A 20,327-nucleotide genomic window follows, 5' to 3' on the forward strand; every position below is an offset into this window, starting at 1 on the left:
AATATGTATGCACACATTGACTGGCCACTTTATTAGGACTTTAATATGGAATTGAATGACATTTCACCTGGATAATATTCATCTTTCATATACTTTATTAGATGCTGTAAAGTTTTGTCTCTAACTATAGCCTATTCAATAAAGAATACAGTCTGCAAAGGATTATGTTAGTAGTACAACTTACGTTCCTATTCTTCTTAATGATGTTAACTTAGAATGACGTTTATTGACTGTTCTGGCTGTGAAAGATGAGAGAAATTAATATAATACTATTTTGACTGGTTTCAGACAACACTACTGTAGTAAATTGGTCACATATCTTTGTAAAGCTCTCATTTATCAGTGTTACATTCACCATTATTAGATGCAGTGGTTTTTAACCTTTTTCTCTCCATGGACTTGTAAAGTCTTTGTAAAAAGCTTGCAAACTGTTAAGAGTATATAAGCCTATAACGTTGTTTCCTAAATTAGCTTCTGAAAGTAGGAGTTATGAGACTTACTTACTTATTTTTCTAGTGTGTTTTTTTAACTGGATAGTTTTGTGGATCACCAAAAAAGATCCACAGACCAGCAGTTGGAATTGCTAATAGAATGGATGTTATTTGTAACATTCTTCAGGTCCCTTTCTAAAGGAATCCAGTGCTCAAACTTTTTGCCATCACCAATTCAATAATGTTAGCATGTTACACTGCCAGAACAGTAGCATGAGATGTTAAAATGTCTTGTGATTTTACTTTAGTTTCTTTCAGTACAGAAGAGGGTGGAAAATCAGTTGAAGGAACAATGTCACATGATTGGCAGATACAGTTTTCCAAGAAACAGACATGTTTTAAATATGAGGTCCTTTCTCTTGCTCATTGTCTCCCAGGTTTATTCTGATATGAATTATTTGCTTGCTTTACAGCCACCAATTAATGTAGTGTGTGCAAGTAAAATCTTCCTTCTCATTTTTTAATTTAAAATATGAAGTTTGTCTCAAGCAGAAATTGAATAGACAACACCCAGAGTTAAGTTTTTGTAGTTTTCTCTTTCTAAATTATATTTTACAGGAATCTTGGAACATGCATTTTTGTTCAGATGGGTAATCCTTACAATTTAGATAGTGTCTTTGAATATTCATTGTCAAAAAAACTTACTTTTTGACAGTACAGTATTGTGCTAAAGTGTAAGGAAAAGATAATATTTTGTCATTCTTTTCATTTTATGAGGCTAATTCTTCCACAGCATTACAGAATATGAATGTCAACATTATGGTAATGCTTCACTGATCCCTCTTGACAAGTGAATGAACCAGGACGAGAATACTTATCATTCTTTAGAATTCCCATATACTTGTACCAAAAACATGTCATAAGAGTTCTGCTTGAATGAACATACTGATCAAATTTAATTTTATGGTCTGAAATAACTGTCATGGTACCCTGTGCAGTGTTTTAGCTATATAGAAAGAAGCTAGCAAGGAGCTAGTATATGGTACTAGTATGTGCTAGAAGAAATCAATTTAATAGCACTCCACAAATAAACCTTGAGAAAAACAGTGTTTAATACTATATTTTAAGTTTTATTTTCATGCCACAATCCAAAAAGAGTAGAGAATTGTCAGTAGAGCATAGTGTTTGCATCAAAGCTTTACGTGATGCTGGTTGGACTCTCCAACAAATTGCTACAGGTTTTAAATGCTCCCCAAACATTATCAAGTACACCTTACATCATGAGACTGAGACAGGTAAAAATTGAAAAAAGGTATAGAAAAGCAGAACACCTAAACTCAATGATGCTGATGTTAAATATCTTTATGTAGCCTTCAGGACAGAAGGAAGACTGATCTCAAGCATGAGATAAACAACCATGTACCAAATGACAGAAAAGTGTCCAGATCTACAGTATCAAGAATACTTATTGAGAATGGAATACGTGTGTATCATTTATAAAACCTTCACTTCAATCTACAAATATTGTCAAAAGACTGAAATTTACTTAAAACTATTAAAACTGGACTGTTGATGGTTGGAAAAAGGTGTTATGGACAAATGAGTCCAATTTTGAAATATGTGGTTCAAATTGTAGACTGTACATCTGGTGGAGGAAAGGTGAAAAATACCTCAATGCATAGCACCTACCATGAAGTGTGGGGAAGGCAGTATAATGGTTTAAGGGTGTGTTTCTGCTGAGGCAACAGGAGATATTAGCAAAATAGGTGGAATAATGGACCTCTGGAAGTATCATCAGATATGGTATGCCTAGTTGTTTGAGTATTACAGGTAAAGGATTGTAGTACCAAGAAGATAGATAATTTAAATAGTGCAATGCCCCCCCCTTCACATAGAGCCCCGATATCAACCCCATTGAGCAGATCTGGGATTTGGTAGATCAAACACATAATAAGTCAAAAGTTATTCCAAATAAACTCTATGGGAGTGTATTAGAGATATTTGCAATAAAACCCCAAAGGACACTTTGATTAATTATGTTGTAACAATGCCTGAAAGACTGGCTGCAGTTATTAAAGTAAAAGGGGAGACAAAATATTAACTGTTTGCTGAACTCAAGCACTTCCACTGAATTTCTGTTGTACTAAATATAAAGATTAATAAATTTTCATTGTTCTTTGAATGTAGCTTAAGACCAAATTTAATCAGATTTAATATTCTGTTCAGTATTCAACATTATAGGCTGTAATTACAAGAAAAAAAGCTGTATCAGTATTCATTAGACTGATATTTACCGATTTATGAGTTTTGTGTTTGTAATAAGTAACAAAAAGTTACGATTTCAGATGCTCCAAGTCCACATTTAGCCTACATACCACCAGGAGTCCACACTCCAGGACCACATCATTCTGTTAATCCAACACAGCATCCACCATTTCCCCATTTTTACAATCCTCCTCCAACTCCAAATCTTCAGGATCTTTCTCCACACCCTCGCCATCATCCTCCAGGACTGGCTCACATGAACCCAACTCATCAACGTCTTTGGCAGGTAATAATAATGACTTTATAAACTTGTAGCAAAAGAAAAAGACCAGTGGAAAAGAAGTAATTAATTTTATAGTATTTTAAATTTGCTGACTTTAAAATAACTTTGTAGTCTTCTTAACTGTGATAAACTTTTAATCATTACAATTGTAAATAATTGTACATGTATAACTAATTGAAAGAATATCATTACTTAGTTATCTGACCCTTTTGGAGCACCCACCTTTCATATGTTGTGTGCACTTCATATCAGGTTTCAAAATTTAAGTAACTCTTTTTAACCATTCTTCTCTCAAAAATATTCTATTTTTGATATTTTGTTACATATGTAATATTTATTTGTTTTAATTCATAAATAAAAATGAAAAAATGTCTTGACTTTCATTTTCTGTATATTTCTGAGGAGTTTTGTGTAAACAACACCATATCTATTGTTTAAAATTTTTTTGCCTATTGTTTTGTATTATAATTTCAAATAGCCTAAAACTGAGTTAAATTACAATTAAAATATAGAAGTTGAAAAATGTTTATGTATCCAATTTGTGATACTTGCTAACAAGATTGTTAAGAGTAGTTTCTTTTATAATACAAATATATTAAAATATACAAAAGATAATATAATTTACAATAACGGTTATTGAAAATAATAATCTCTATACCAATGTTTTACAGACTTATAAACAATATCAAGTCTTTTTCTGGTCTGGAACTTTCTTGATGTCTTATCTAGTTTTCACAATGAGCGAGTTAATTTCGAGTTGATGCAAGTACAATTTGTTTAACAGGGAACTATCTACTCTTGAGTTCTTCATTGGTCAGACACAGTTTTTTTCACTGCTGAAGCCATGTAATGTCTGATGTGAATCCACTGAAGTTAAATGGTTTCTAATGTTCAAAATTTATAAATGTTCCTCATCAGATATCTGAAGTTTCCAATTAATAAGCATTAATCATAGTTATAGCTTTCAAGGTTTATAGTATACTAGCTGTAGTAAACCAAAATGATATGTACTGTTTCTTGATATGTCATGTTGATTATATTTATAGATGTGAGGAGAGTTTCCAAGAAATTTCAGCCTGCACAACAACATAGACGATGCACTAGTGTTTATGTACACAAATACATTGTTGATTCTTACACTTGAGAATCTTCTACAAATTTAGTGCATAGGCAAGAATTTTGCAATACAGATTTAACAGTATAAGTACATTTCTGAATATAAATATAACTTAAACATCACTGTTAAAATAGATATATAAGTAGAGGTTTATATTTACATTAAAACAATCATTCTTAAGAGTACAATTGTCTTTATCTTGTTTTTCCCATGATGTTTCTTCTCTGTTAGTGGTTTTATTACTACAGCCTTTCATTCCCATACTTTCATACCATGGTCTGAACAACTACTAAAGAAACGGATTAGAAAGAAGTTCTAACAGTGTTTAAATATGAGTGGATAGAGTATATGATAAGTTATGTACCTCCATGTAGAGTAAATAAAATAGTTTGAACAGTACTTTATGGTTTTATTAAAAAGTGACGAGCTGGGGCTTTTTTAGTGATGAAAAAAGGAACCTAATACAAATATTAGAAGACTTGTAAACATACTATCAGTCTGAGAACCTTTTCATTCTTCAGTTAGATATGAATTCCTGAAAATTTTCTTGCATGTGTTTGAATTATACAAAATTTTATTTTCTGTTTCAAGACAGATGAGCTAATAATAGGTCTTAGCAAGTACTGTATGTATGTGAGAGCAAAATATTCCAGTGATCCAAATGCTTATAAATAGAGTATTATTTTCCAGTCTGCCATATTCAGTTAATACAAATACACAAAATAGTTATATTTATTATATCTAATTTGACCTTAATAAAGAATATTTTAAGCAGAAATCCCAGTTTGACAAAGATAATGGTGATTCTGTTTTGAAATGTCAAATCTTGCATTACCAATAAACTTTTGTCAGTTTCTTTGCAAGGTTTTGTAAGTAGTGACCACTGCAGTTGGCAAGACAATTTCAAGAAAAAACTGACTAGATATATTAAATGTAACTTTCTTATCAATTAATTAAAATAAATAAAACTATAAAATCAAAAGGATATATTTTTAATGTTTTCTTCAAACAGTGTCAATGAAATATTAGGAATTTCTTAAATGCAAAAAAAAAAAAAATATTAATTTAAGTTATATGTTTTTGTTAAGCCAAGACTGAATACTATTTAGTGAATTTGCACAAAATTTCCTGCAATTTGGTTAAGTATTTCCACTGTGAGGCAGTGGATATAAATGACATCTCTCCAGTTCAAAAAGTGAAAATGTGACCAGCATTTTTTTTGTCTTCTTCACAGGCTCAACAACGTATGCAAGAAATGCAAAGAAGGAGGCTTTATCAACACACAGTTGGCTTGTACATGCACAGGTGTGTGAAACAAATACATCTTTTAGTAATTACTTTTTGATGTGAAAGTGCAGACTTGTGTGTTTGTGGTACAATCCTATGGCTCTTGCTTTACAAGGACGCTTGACTCATAATCTGAGGGCCGTGGGTTCAAATCCTAGTCACACCAAACATGATTACCCTTTCATTTATGGGGTGTTATGTGATGGTTAATCCTACAATTCATTGATAAAAGAGTAGCTCAAGAGTTGGCGGTGGGTGGTGATGACTACCTGCCTTCCCTCTAGTCTTACACTGCTAAATTAGAGAGAGCTAGCACAGATAGTCCTCATGCAGCTTTGTGTGAAATTCAAAAACAAATAAACAAACTTTCTTTACAAACATGCTGAGGAATATGAATGATACATTACTGACTGATGAGGGTGATGTTCACTGTATGTTTGTGTTATATGTTATATTTTGTATTCTGTCTTTCTGTATGTACTTGTTTATAATAAAACTTGTTTTTCAATATGCTGAAGAAAACAAAGAAATCAAGGCAGCAAAATAAACATTCAAAGACATCTTGGTTAAATTACAAAGTCCGTTTAAAGTGTTGAGAATTACAAATGTCAAGATATTTGTCAAAGTGAAGATCACATAACATGAACGTATTTAATATAAACTAGAGATTTTTTTAGAAATTGTTAAATTCACAGGAAACACACTGGTTTTAAAAATGTTGCTACACAAGTTTAACCACTTTTAGGTCACTGAAAATGTTTTTACTGATTACTAAATGCTTGTGCCAACATTTTTTCAACTAATCTAACCTGGTTTTTAAGAGAATAATTAATGGCTGAAAAATATCCAGTTTATGAAGATGAACTTTGGTCAATTATATGTACTGTTCATGATTGCTTTTCTTCATTGTTTGTGAAACATAATCCAAATTTAGGTCAACACAACAACATTTCCAGCACCACAAAGGGAGCTGACGTAATACATAATAATATGTGAATAAATTTGGTCAAATAATTAAAAATATGGCGAGAAGTAGTTTACCAGAATTGACTCTTGGTAAATATTTTTTGAAACGTGAAGAGGGCTTGAGTTATGTCTAGTAAATCATGGAAAGGGTTAAATAGTCATACATAATGATCATATTCTGCAATGTTGACTTAAAAAAAACCCACAAAAAAGAGTATATATAAAGCATTTAAACCCAACCACTTTTGTAATGTCATTATTTTGTAGAAGAGGATAATATGTTTGATGTGTGATGTTAACATTGGATGTGCAAATTAGTACTTGTGCATTATGTTTTTTAGATTAATTTGTTTTGGTGTTTGTTTCTTAAATAGAGGTTGAAAAATATGGTGCCAAGTCAGCCTGGTGCCTCAAAATTTTGATCTAGTGACTGGAAAATCGTCTAAGAAAATAATACTTTTTCTGTAAATTCATACAAGGTGGACATCAAGTCAGAAGGGTGGGATAGAAATTATGATAAAAGTTATATACTTTATATATGAAGCGTTATTGTAATTATCTGTATCAAGTAATACGAATAGGTTTCATAAATGTTTCTACAAAATGTAACATATTTATTAAATACATGCTATGTAAACTGTGTGACAAATCACATACAATCTATTTTAGATGCCTGTTTTTGTTCAATATGTATTTGTACCAAATGTGTTTGATTCTATGTAGTGAGCAATATAGATACAGATACTGTAATGAAGTGCATGCATAACAATATGGTTTATATTTGGCAATGAAAACATGGTTTTATTCCTCAGTATTATTGCTTTAATAATTCTTTATTTTACTATAATTCTTTACCAGCCAATGTGATAAATTAATAAGTAGTGTTAATGTAGTGGTGTGAACTTAGGTATTTATCAGTTAACTTAGATGAAAACAGTTTTGTGATTGAAACCATAAATTATTGTCATACTATCACTTTTATATTTTGTATAGCTAATACAGAAAAACGTTCGTCACATATCTCTTTAAACATGTGCTACACTGAAGACAAAAAAATGTTATGCAGACATAGAATGTGGAAATCTTAATTGTTGGTTATAGGTGTAATACCAAAGATGTCAATTCACACCATGTTGTGACATAAAGCTGGCAAATCAGTGGATTTATTATGCATAATGGGTTTACTATGCACTGTTGTTATGGTACTGTGAACCCAGGACATTGACAATTTTCTGGTTTCTGCATTTTTGAAGTGAAGTAGCCAAACCCCATATAAGAATCTCACTAATCCTGATGTGTTTGTGTGTACTAGTACTTCAGGGTTCCACATTTTGTCCTGTCTTATTCTTCTGACTCCTACCTCTTTACCCTGGATCATCAAACTATTCAATATTTTTCAATTTCAAATTTTTGGATGTTTTAACCAACTTAACAGTTTGTCAAGTGTCCTGTATTTTATCTTTAAAGCCTTCTATATTTTCCACTATTTCAATGAATATTCCAGTTGTTCAGTGTATGAATTAAGCAGTAGATGAACTATGACTGCAAATTTTGTATATTCCATGTGGTAAAAGTGGGCAGGTTAGTAAACAGAAATTTTCAAGGTAGTATCTTAAATATTTCCACTTGGAAATGTTACTGTACAAACTGAAATTTCTTAACCACATATCCTTTTTATGAATTGAAATGTACTTTTTTTTTTTTTTTTTACTTCATATCATGAAAATTTTCCTGCAAAATGATTTTTATCCCTATGTACTTTTTGGTGTTAAATTTGTATAACATGAGTGTAGTTTAATTCTCAACTTTTTCTAAATGTGTGTGTAATTCCTATATATTTCTTCAGCCAAAACACAGTTTAATGATGTTTATTTGTGGCAAGTGATTTATTTATTTATTTTTTGTCATTTTCTTATCTTTTAAAGGTTATTTTAAACTATTTTACATGATTGATTTATTTACATGGTAACAAAAAAGTTCAGTCTGTGTTTTTATTACAGAAGATTGATGGAACCACAAACTACACATGCTCCTGGTTTCTACATTTGTCCTGAAGCTGTTCCAGGTGTTTCCAACTCAGCTGTTCCCCTGGCACCAGCAGTTAGTTGTACTCCAACCATACCACAAGGTGGACAAGCTCCCACCCATTTAGCACAAACAGCAGGAATGGTATCCACACACAATTCAATATTTGGAGCCTGCCATACTATCCCTGTGACAGCTACCACTCCAGGTCCCCAAGGACTTGCTCAGACCTCTATTCCTAATCCTTCTTGTACCCCATCCATACCTCTGTCTGTTCAAACACCTAACCCTCTCCCTTCCCAGCATCCACTTCCTCCACCTTCAACAGATATCATGATGGACCCCACAGTCAATGTGCAGACTGAAGTAGTGATTCCAAGCTCTGGGGGGTAAGAATTATACTGCTAGAAACAAAATTGTGCTTGTAAAATGTGTCTTGAAATGTTCGGGGCATAACAAATAAAACAGGTCACCTTAGGGAGGAAAATAACTAACAGAAGATCATATCAAAACTAATGTATGTTGTAAAATGTGTCTTGAAATGTTCGGGGCATAACAAATAAATCAGGTCACCTTAGGGAAGAAAATAATTAACAGAAGATCATATAAAAACTAATGTATGTTGTAAAATGTGTCTTGAAATGTTCGGGGCATAACAAATAAATCAGGTCACATTAGGGAGGAAAATAACTAACAGAAGATTATATCAAAACTAATGTATGTTGTAAAATGTGTCTTGAAATGTTCGGGGCATCACAAATAAAACAGGTCACCTTAGGGAGGCATAACAAATAAAACAGGTCACCTTAGGGGAGGAAAATAACTAACAGAAGATCATATCAAAACTAATGTATGTTGTAAAATGTGTCTTGAAATGTTTGGGGCATAACAAATAAAACAGGTCACCTTAGGGAGGAAAATAACTAACAGAAGATCATATCAAAACTAATGTATGTTGTAAAATGTGTCTTGAAACGTTTGGGGCATAACAAATAAAACAGGTCACCTTAGGGAGGAAAATAACTAACAGAAGATCATATCAAAACTAATGTATGTTGTAAAATGTGTCTTGAAATGTTTGGGGCATAACAAATAAAACAGGTCACCTTAGGGAGGAAAATAACTAACAGAAGATCATATCAAAACTAATCTATGTATTGGGTGTTGAGAAAGAGAATCTTGGCTGATTAAAACTTTTAACTTTTTGTTAAAGATTCTGTTACTGTGTTAGAAGATTGCATCAAACTTGAAATATCAGACATGTTATTAAAGTAAAGTATTTAGCTCCTATGTGATACCTTCATTACAATAAACAGACACCAGAATTAATTAATAGTGAAATAGGAGTTTATTTAAAACTTAAATATTCATAGGAGGTGCAAGAAACTTAAGTACATAAAAGTGAAAACCCATATTAAGCTTAATATGCCTCAAAAAATGTTCAGATGTGTATGTGAAGGATTTGTATGGAAGTAGTTTGAAGCTTGACATGTTTTTTTTCACAAATATAACTTTTTCCTAAAATTGTGTATCCATTTCTTTTTTTTGGGGGGGGGGATAAGGGTCATAATTTATTCATTATCTTTATTTTTGGTAAGTATACTGTATAAAGTGTTCAATGCTTTTTGTACAGTTTGGTGGTCCATTTATGTTATTTTTACTTTTGATAATAACAATCATTAACTTGCTAAGTTTCCTGTTGTTATTTACATTTTTTCTTTACTAGATTTTTTATTTGTCACTTGTAGTTCAGATTGTAATCTAGCATACAAGTTTTGGTTTAACACAATTAAGAATCATAAGTAAAGTCAAAGCATTCTGATATATGCAGCGATAGTGGTCACTCTCAGGTGCACCACCACATTCATCAGCATCACTACCACCACCCACCTCCTTGTCTACACCACTTTGGTGTACCTCCCAGCTTGCACATTGGAATTACAGCTGGAGTGGTAAGTCTTATCTTAAGTATTGTCTTATCTTAGTTTTAAATATTTCAGTTTTGAGCATGTAATTATCATGTTTTATGATGGCTTAAACATTTGAATTTTTCAAGTGTCTGTTGATTGATTCTAATAGTTATAATTTTGTTTTAGTTCTGTAGACTAAAAAATAGGAAAGCTTATCAAAAGTAACCAGTAAAGAAAATTTGATATGTGCCTTGATGTTCTCTCTTACAGTCAGTGCTCAAAGTAGGAATTTGGAAGTAGGGTATACTTGTGCATAACATGGTGATAATGTTTCGTTTTGTTTTTTGAATTCTTAATCAAAATGCATAATCAGTGGGGGGGGGGTATGTGTACTCCCCATGTTACTCTCCACTTCAAACACTATTCGTAATGTATTGTACAGCTCTTGTGATTAGTACACTTGAGGCTCTTATAAGAAAATGTAAACATTTTATTATTTTGTCAGTTATGATTACTTTTTACTTCTAGCTTCCATTTAAAGAAAATTACTTTAAAAATTTACTTTGTTTTGTTCATTTGACTGGAACAGCTCATAATATTCATTGCACTTAAGCTTATAATAGAATACACCAGTATCAAAACTATATTGTAGAACTTCATCTTACTTCGTTTGTATCTGTTTCAAATGTTTAAAGATGTGTGAAATGATACTTTGTCACACTAGTACTTTTGGCATGGCTTAACATATAACATCTTTTTTCTTTCAGTCTTCAGCTATTTAGATTTATAATTTTTTATCACTGTTGTGTTTAACCAGATGGTGCACTGATGTGTTCTTTCTTCTTTTTTTTCTGTATTTAAAAAGATTATGTGACAGTGCAATAGTATAATAAAGTATGCTTGTGAAGTTTGGAAAACCCATTTCTTACATTCTTACAGTATGCAATAAGTTATTATCTTGTTTTGTTTTTTAAGCAAAGGAAAGTTTGAATGAAAAGCTATTTTGAACATGAAGTAGTAAATAATAAAAAAATTGTCAAAAATTCTGTACCTTTTTAAGAGTTGCTGCATGTACACGATTTCTCTGTCCTTCAAAGCAACCTAACCTAAGACTATTAATGAATTATCCAGTTTAAAAATACATAAGTTGTTTTACATGGTGCAACTCTGATAGTGAAGTCATGAATTTCAAGCTCTACAGTTAATGCGTTGCACTGAGTATTGACGGTAATTTGACATTAGTTACAATAAATGTATTAATGGTGTTCGTACAAGTAGTTGCTTTCAAAATGACAATTGATTAAGAATATACAGGACATACTATCATTAAAAGGATACATATTTAATTTTATTTTTCATATTATAGTGAACTAGAAGATCAAAACAGTAGTGAAAGTAAACTGTTTGATTTCAGATGTTTTGGTTTACATAATGTACCTTAAGCAGTTTTCTGGGGAAAAAAAAGGTATAAAATTAACCTGTTGACTACAAGTATTTCAGCTGCTACAATACAACTCTAATGCTTCTTCATTTTGTAACGTTTTTCGTGATGCCATTTTGGATAGAAAGTGAGAGAATTTGTAAGTAGGTCAAATGCATGTATTGTGCTGACATCTAGCTTTGAAGTTAGGTATTACTGAGAATGAATTAACTCATCCGTGGGACTGTGTTACCTATCGGCTTGGACGAGTTAGCTTGTCTATGGCACTGAACACGTTAATGCAGCAAATTAAAACTGAAAAATAATATATATATATATATGCAACAGGGAAAGAAAAAACAGTAAAAGAAGTAAGATAATAGATATGAATAAAGAGGTTTGAATGATTAGAGGCTGGTGGCATTATTAAGAGTATATCTGTATTTTTATTAATATGTTTTAAAAAATAATTCTTTGTCAAACGTTTCTGAATTGAGAAAGTCTCCAAAGTGATAAGGTGACTTATATTTTCTTTATGATTACAAATGAGGATGAGTATGAATTTGATAACAAGGATCAGTTTTTGTGGTGGATGCCACAGGCACATGCAATAAGAATTGAACTATTATTTATGTGTACTGTAATAAATATAGGGGAAGTTTATCATTTAATATATTGTTTTCCCTAAATTACTGTCATGATGAACTCTGTGTTTTATTTCTGTAATTTAGTGGTGATGATATCTTATATATAAATTTCAAATAATTTAAGGCTTGTATTAACTTTTAACTAATTTATTAAACTCGCTTGAAACATACAAATTTGCTTTCTGGCAAAGCATAAAAGTGATGTGCATTATCCTCATGTCACCAATATAGAACATTTTAGTTAAAGAAATAACTAATGTTTCATGTATTTAAACTTTTTACTGATTTGGTAAAATTACTTTAACTACTGAAATTGTGGTTCAGTGTCTTCTTTTCATTCTTCAGCCAGTTAGTCAGAGAGTGCCAGACATGTTTACCCTCCCAACTGTACCAGATATCCCTCCGTCTATATACCCTCACTACATGCCCTTTTTCCCACGACACATTCAGGCAAGACTAGAGGTTTGTGTGCTTTGTTTTTTTATGAAGCAGAAATATCATTTGAAATGTATTTGTCAGTTGTTCTTTTTAGACCTGTTTATGTCATGTGAATTGGGTTTGTCCTTGAGTATGTTTTTTTATATTATCATTGATAGGATAGAAAAAACCTTTTGTTAAATTTTTCTCCAGAAGTTAAACTTGTGACTTTAATAACTGTTACTTATTTACAAAACTAGAAGTTTTGAGTGTTTTTAATCATTCTTCTGTCTGTATTTCTCAGAAGAGAACTAGAAGCTATAATGTATCATGACACTGTTGCAAAGCAAATTAAATTCATGCTCATAATATAATTTATAATGGACATGTTTATATTTGAATGTTTTAGATTTGTTTTACTATTTTAAAATCCATGCAAGACAAATGCTGCAGAAATTTCATAAATAACAAAAATATATCATGAAAGATTTATACATTTCAGTTTTTTTTTCTAGTTCCTCATGTTTAACAAAACAGATTGCACAAAACACTATTTCAGATGCCACAGTTTTTTAGTTTAACAAAAACAGATTGCGCAAAACACTATTTCAGATGCCACAGTTATTTAGTCCAACAAAAACAGATTGCACAAAACACTATTTCAGATGCCACAGTTATTTAAGAGCTAGTTGTTTAAACTCACAGTTAATGTCTTTTAATAGACAGCAACACCATTTAATCCAGGATGTTAATCTCCTTAATAATGTTCTTCATTTAATTCTCGGTGCTTATATCTTTAGTAGACAGTAACACTGTTTAAATCAGGATGTTGGTGTCTTTAATAGACACTTAATTGAAGGCCACAGATTCATTACTGGAAAAACTGTCAAAACTATTAACAAATTCTTTTTATCAACTAAATAACATGAAGGGTTAAAGATTTTAATATTAACTTTAACAATTTTGTTTTTTAATTCACTCACTGGTACAGAATGATATCAAGATATGTAGAACTGACAAATGTTGATTTATGACAGGATTACATGAGAATTGTCGAACAACGTAGAATGGCAGTAAACAGAGGAGCTACTCAGGCAACCATTGAACAGAATACTTTTCCACATAAATATAAAAAGGTAAGATTAAAGATCAAAACTGAAAGTTTCAACAAGCACCTGTAGCGTAAACTGTGAAGTACGTGATACTGGTTAATAATGTATATTGATGTACTGCAGCTCTCCTAAAAATTTAAAATATCTTTGTGGTTTTTACTTCAGCATGTACTAACTAAAATTTTTAGAAAGTTGGCTGTTTGATTATTAAACCATGTAAATAGTACTTTTCTATATTTGCAAACACAATTTCAACAAAAATAAATTGGGTTTAACATATAGAAGCTTAAAAACAGAGCGTGTTTTCTGTTTTTAAGCTATAGTGATTAACATGGTTTATTTGAGGTGTTTCTTTCTGGCACTTATACATCACTGATACTTGTGTGTGAAAGTACACAAGGTTAATATAATAGTAAATTGGCAGATGTTTTATAAGCATAATGAAGGAAAAAAATTTCATTATGCTAAGAAAATTGTTTATGAATTTACTATTAATACATGGCTGATGAAAATAATGCTCTATCAGAGTTTTCTGTTCAATTATTATTATTTTCTATCTTACAGGTGAGAAGTGTGTGTTTTTAAAGTAATTAAACTGGTTTTATATACCTTACAATGGAGCGTCATATGAAAAGAAAAAAAACACATTTAAGATAGCACTGTAAATACATAAAAAGTATCACACATTTCTCTAAAAACCTTTGTGTAATATTGATCCAAGAACAACTATAAGGCTAAAGTTGAAAAGAACCCATATAACCCATTATGTAGCTTTATGTTTATCAAAAAACAAACATAAATTACATGGATAGCTGGAATAACCAAAAATGGTGTTAATCAGAAATCAGTTATTTTGGTGGCAGTCAATTTAATTATAACTTATAAACAGTAACAAATTCGAGTTTTGGTGCTACCAAACACATTTTGTACTTTCAGCAATTGATGAGTTATAAGAATGACAGTCAACTGACACTCTTCCTTCTTATTATCAGTTTAAAATTGGGGACAACTACTGAGCCAAATAATTAACGAGAATGTGATTGAAGTAGCAGCTGTTGAAGGATTATAAGAGTAACAGTCACTCCTGTTATTTGTTAGAAGTGGCAATTTCAGAACACAGAGTATTGCCAACTGACTGTCTTCCTTCTTGTCATCAGTTTAAAACATAAATCAGAACATTGAAACATATGCTTGAACTCTCTTCCCGTAGGTTAACATTTAGAGTTGTTGTTTAGTTTTATTTCTTATTACAATAAAAGACTGGTAACTAGCACGATTTACTAGGTACATCAGAGTACAACTTTAAACAGCATAAAGAGAACTTGTTATACGCATGGCCAGGTGGGTTAAGGCATTTTGACTTGTAATATGAGGGTATCGGGTTCCAATCCCCATCACACCAAACATGCTCTCCTTTTCAGCTGTGTGGGGTGTTATAATGTAATGGTCAATCCCACTATTCATTGGTAAAAGAGTAGCCCAAGAGTTAGCAGTGGGTGGTGATGACTAGCAACCTTCCCTCTAGTTTTACACTACTAAATTAGGGACAACTAGCACAGATAGCCTTCTTGTAGCTTTGTGCAAAATTCAAAAACAAACAAACTACAAAGATGTTATTCTGATTGCTCATCATATTTTGATACTTCTGTTAGGTAAAACCATTTTTGTTCACATGTTCCTTTCAGAAATCAGAATATTAAGAAAAAACAACTTAGGAGTTAAATTTGTTTCAGTTATAGGATGTAGAATAATAAAAACAGATTTATTAACAAGAATTTTACTGATACAGAGAGACTATAAAAATGTTCTTTTGTTTTCTGGTGGATGATAATCTGTGAATTACATTTTTTACTGAAACTGCTTGAATGTTTTGTCTATTAGTGTATTTAATAGTAACTGCTGTACCCTTTCTGTGTAAAATGCAGCTGCAGAGAAGTGAAGGAGAAGATAATATTGAAAAATGCACCATTTGTTTGAGTGAATTTGAAAACAATGAAGATGTCAGGTAAAATGTACATTTCCTTTCTTACCAAACTGAAGTGTAGAGAATTAATCTGAATATGACAGTTAGTTTCTTAAAGAATACTTTCCTTTGTATAGCATCTGCTCGTGTTGAACCTTATTGATTTGATACATTAACTCACACTTGTCTTTCCTTGATACTATCATAACTTCCTGTGACAGTTTTGTCATAAAATGTTTCTAAATATGTGTGTATGTATGTATTTTTATTTGGATTTTTTCTGTAGTAACTATGACAGAAAACATATTTCACATCAAAGACAACTAAAATTATGGTACAAACTATAATATAAGCAGGGTACAATGCGTCTTTGTAAGAGATGTAACTTCTATCACAACCCTCTTACATTAATTGAAATTTGAACTATGAAAATTAGGTTGTGAATTGGAGATTATAGTGTGCCATATCTAAAACTACTATATCTGATCCACAATCCAAGACTAGTTATGGAAACATAGTTGCTTCTAACACCACATGAAAGCAGGGTCAAAGTGAGACCTGGGTTGAGAGAGTATCATGAAGACACCTATATTTGATCTACAATCCAAGACTAGTTATGGAAACATAGTTGCTTCTAACACCACATGAAAGCAGGGTCAAAGTGAGACCTGGGTTGAGAGAGAATCATGAAGACACCCCACTTTTGTGTTAGACAAAGGTCATAGTGTAGTGCACCACAATCCTTTAGGTTTTTCTATGTATATAATTATTTGAAATAAGCATACATAAGGAACAGGGTCACCCAACTTCTAATAACTTGCATAAATATTTGCATCATCCTTTGAGTTGACTTTACCCTCTCTAAGAGTAGACACAAACAAAGGGTCAAGCTGGTACAAGCTTTGATGGTATAACCATTATAGTGTGTAACCTCTAACTAAGTAAGAAAACTAGTGTATGCTTATAAACATCATGCATCCAGTTTACTGAGAAGATATTAATGACATGCAGGAAGATTTAGAGAAAGAGTTAAAATATACCTACATGTAGGTATATAATTATGAAAGATTTATAATATTAATATCATCATCTGAAAATCCTGTTGTTACACACCTTTCTTCAACAAACGTTTTCATGAAAACAAACATACTTGGGCAAATTGCCAAAAGCTTAAAATGATGCATTGTGACAGTGAAATATAACATTTGATTTGTATGTATTTACCCTTAAAAATATTGCATTACATTAGTAGTAGTGTAATGAATGTTATTCAAACCATATAAAATAAACTACGTAATACTATGATGTTCAAAATATTCCTGTCAATTCTTTCTTCACTTTCTACAAGATAATCATCAAAATATTTTAAGCTGATATACACTTAACACCATGTGAAGTTCAAGTATGTTCTTCTTTTTGCAGTTTTTATCCAATAATCTACAATTTCCCAGATATGTTTTTACTTTCTCAAAGAGAGCACAAGTAATTTGCTCATGTGCAAGTGCTCACTTCATTTGAAAAGGACTGTTCAGATGCTAAAATTAATGTCTTTTTTTGTTTTTAATAAAATAAAACTATAGTATACTAGATATATGTAAAGTTCCTTTTGAAATTAATGAAATTCTTTCATTACAGACGTCTCCCTTGCATGCACCTCTTCCATATAGTGTGTGTTGACCAGTGGTTGACTACCAACAAACGTTGTCCAATCTGTCGAGTAGATATTGAAGAACATCTAAAGGAATTTTCATATACTTAGTTTTCTCCATAGCCGTATAGCAAAGAAAGAATGGTTGTAGTCACATTTTACTGTGCACAAATTATTGCTAATTTTTTTTGCCTTTCTTCTTTAAAGGCTGTTCAGAATATTTTAAAACCATCATGAGTATAAATTGTCCACTGATTCTTCATTTTTTTCAGTTTGGTTTAACAAGCAGGATTATTACAATATACCTCAGATAAAAATTCATGATGATTTTTAACACTTCAGTCAAATATAACAATACTCTTCTTAACTTTGTACAAGGAAAAATCATTCATTAGCTTGAACATTTTTATTTCCAGTTTTACTCAGTTTTCATTGTGTTGTCAAATTTGTGTCAAAAGCTTTATATTTTAATGATTTTTTCCAGTGTAATAGGTACAACCTAGATTCTAATTTGGTTATTACAGTGAATAAATTTAGTAATATTGAAAAATAAGTTGTTTTTTTGTTTTGTATTTGGAAAATTCATGTGAAAGCTGTTAATGAAGCAATACTTATGATCTATTTTGTGCACAGTTGTGATAAAGCTGAAACACTGTCATGCATCTGATTTAATTATCATAATTATTACAGATTGTGTTATTGTTTTTATAAACAGAATAATTAGCGTATTTTAACAGTCAACTTGTGAGAAAGGCTTTGGTTCTGCTGCTTTTTCAGTTTACTGAAATGTTTTGTACTGTCTCAGATTTATTTCAGTTTGGTTTTTTCTGATTGCATATCAAACAGATGAGTATTCAGTGAATGAAATTTGCATGTTTTTAATTGTGTAAATATGAAATGAACTGAAATAGGTACTGTTAATAAAGACTAAAATTAAGTGAAGGAAGGTATTCATCACTCATACTATACATACATTATCATCAATAGTTGTGTACTTGGTATACTGTTAAAACTTCTCTGATTCTGATAATTAAACACATGTATATGTATGTATTATTATGATAATTTGTTGTCACAGTTAAGAATAGCTGTTTTGTTCATTTTCAAGAAATTTATTTTATTTTCTCATTTCTTTTATGTAAAGGATTATTAGTTTCCCAAATCTGTTTAGCCTTTTAGTAATGAATACATTCCTATTAGAAGAAGCTACCTTCTTCGATTAAAACTAAAAATCAAGCTGGTAGTGAGTATAGTTGATAAAATCAAATCATGAATATACAATTTAACAAGAACAGATAAACAGTTAGAAGATTTAGCTCAAAAATGTTTTTAAAATTGTTGTATTACCTTGCTTAGTCTTTCTTAGCACAGACTGAAGCACTTTACAAAGCAGTTTATCTGTGTCTTCAGATTAAATGGATATGTTACTAAATATTTTTCACTAAATACATTAAAGTTTTTGGGGATGTACACTGGTAATATTTCAGTAACAAAATAAGGTGAAATGGAATCATGAATATGGTGATTGAAGTGTTTTTCACGTATTTTGTGCAATTAAGTGCTGTTTTAATAATGTGTTGATGTTTAGTTATTAATTTATTTTTATATAATTCTTCTACAAAGGATGTTTATTTTTTACAAAAATCGTGAATTTCAACTAATATACTTTCTTTTAATTAACTTAGTAAACTTGTAATGACAAGTTTTCTGCACACAATACAGGTAAATAGGTTGAGAGAACTATTACTTGGGTAAAAGTAAAGGAGGTCTTGATTTTGAAATACATTTTACAAAAAGCACACAAAGAAAAATATTGAATATATACTCTATCTTTGATCTGTGTGAGGTATTCTCATAATGTCACTTTCTTGTCCCACTGATACATATAATAAAAAAATAAAAACCCTATTAAGATGTCACTTCTTTTCTAACAGTCGTCTACTTTGAAACATTATTCTTAGCTGCTAATGTGAACTGTAATTTTGACATATTCTTCTTTAAAGCTTCCCCTATTCCTCATGTACCAACTTTGAATACAAAACTCCTGCATCAAATAATTTGTTTTAGTGATATCAGATCCATAATAAATTATAATGTATGCTGTTGTGAGTTCTGATTGTGTAGCTCTTATATTCTGATTGTTACAGATTTCTTTGTGTATTAACTAAGAGTGTAAATTGAATATGAGAAAGTCAGTGTAAATACATTGTTACTGACAGCAGTGTGAAAGAATGTGAGCATTAGGAAGCATGTGAACAGAATTACAAATGAATACGTGAGTAATAAATGTTTTTCTTCTCTCATGACAACGTTTAATCCACGTTATAGATATCTGTGATTGAAAATGGTATACACAAGGTAGTGATAGCATTGTCATTTTGTAGCAATTCTAAATTCTCTAGTACTGTGTTTCTACCTTGTTTGGCCTGGCTATTTAAAGTATCTTGTAATGCCAGAATGAATTATAAAGGGTCTGAATTGTTCATGAGTATGTAAAAAGTTCAAGCCCTGGTAATTTTTGTATAAAAGTGTGTGTGAATTTTTTTGTTATTAAAAAGTTTATTTGAATTAGGTTTCCATCTGGGTATAATAACAATTAAAATGGTTTTCTATAAAAAGTACCAATCATATTCTGAAATATTAATGTATGTTTAGTCTGTACAGAATTTTTTTAATCTGTTTTGATTGATGGCTGCCTGTTCTTCAAGTAGTGCAGGTTTGGAATGTTTGATTGTCACACATCATTTATCGTATGTATGTATGTATGTGTATATATGTGTGTGTGTGTGTCTTCTTGAGTTCTTGGCTTTTAAATAAAGTCGTCTTATTTTCAGGA

General features: G+C 31.0%; 1 protein-coding gene across 3 annotated transcripts in view; it reads left to right on the forward strand.

The window, feature by feature from the left end:
* The window catches only part of LOC143224957 (uncharacterized), a 38,569-nt gene extending 18,242 nt beyond the window's left edge, over positions 1–20,327 (forward strand). For all 3 annotated transcript variants that reach the window (XM_076453503.1, XM_076453504.1, XM_076453505.1), the window contains 8 exons: positions 2,777–2,982; positions 5,331–5,401; positions 8,350–8,763; positions 10,206–10,326; positions 12,697–12,813; positions 13,806–13,904; positions 15,806–15,885; positions 17,479–20,327. In XM_076453503.1, the coding sequence (XP_076309618.1) occupies positions 2,777–2,982; positions 5,331–5,401; positions 8,350–8,763; positions 10,206–10,326; positions 12,697–12,813; positions 13,806–13,904; positions 15,806–15,885; positions 17,479–17,602 (1,232 nt within the window). In that variant the 3' untranslated portion in view covers positions 17,603–20,327. The remainder of the gene's footprint in view (positions 1–2,776; positions 2,983–5,330; positions 5,402–8,349; positions 8,764–10,205; positions 10,327–12,696; positions 12,814–13,805; positions 13,905–15,805; positions 15,886–17,478) is intronic.

Source organism: Tachypleus tridentatus, chromosome 9 (genome assembly GCF_004210375.1).
Source record: "Tachypleus tridentatus isolate NWPU-2018 chromosome 9, ASM421037v1, whole genome shotgun sequence".
Classification (NCBI taxonomy): Eukaryota; Metazoa; Arthropoda; class Merostomata; order Xiphosura; family Limulidae; genus Tachypleus; species Tachypleus tridentatus.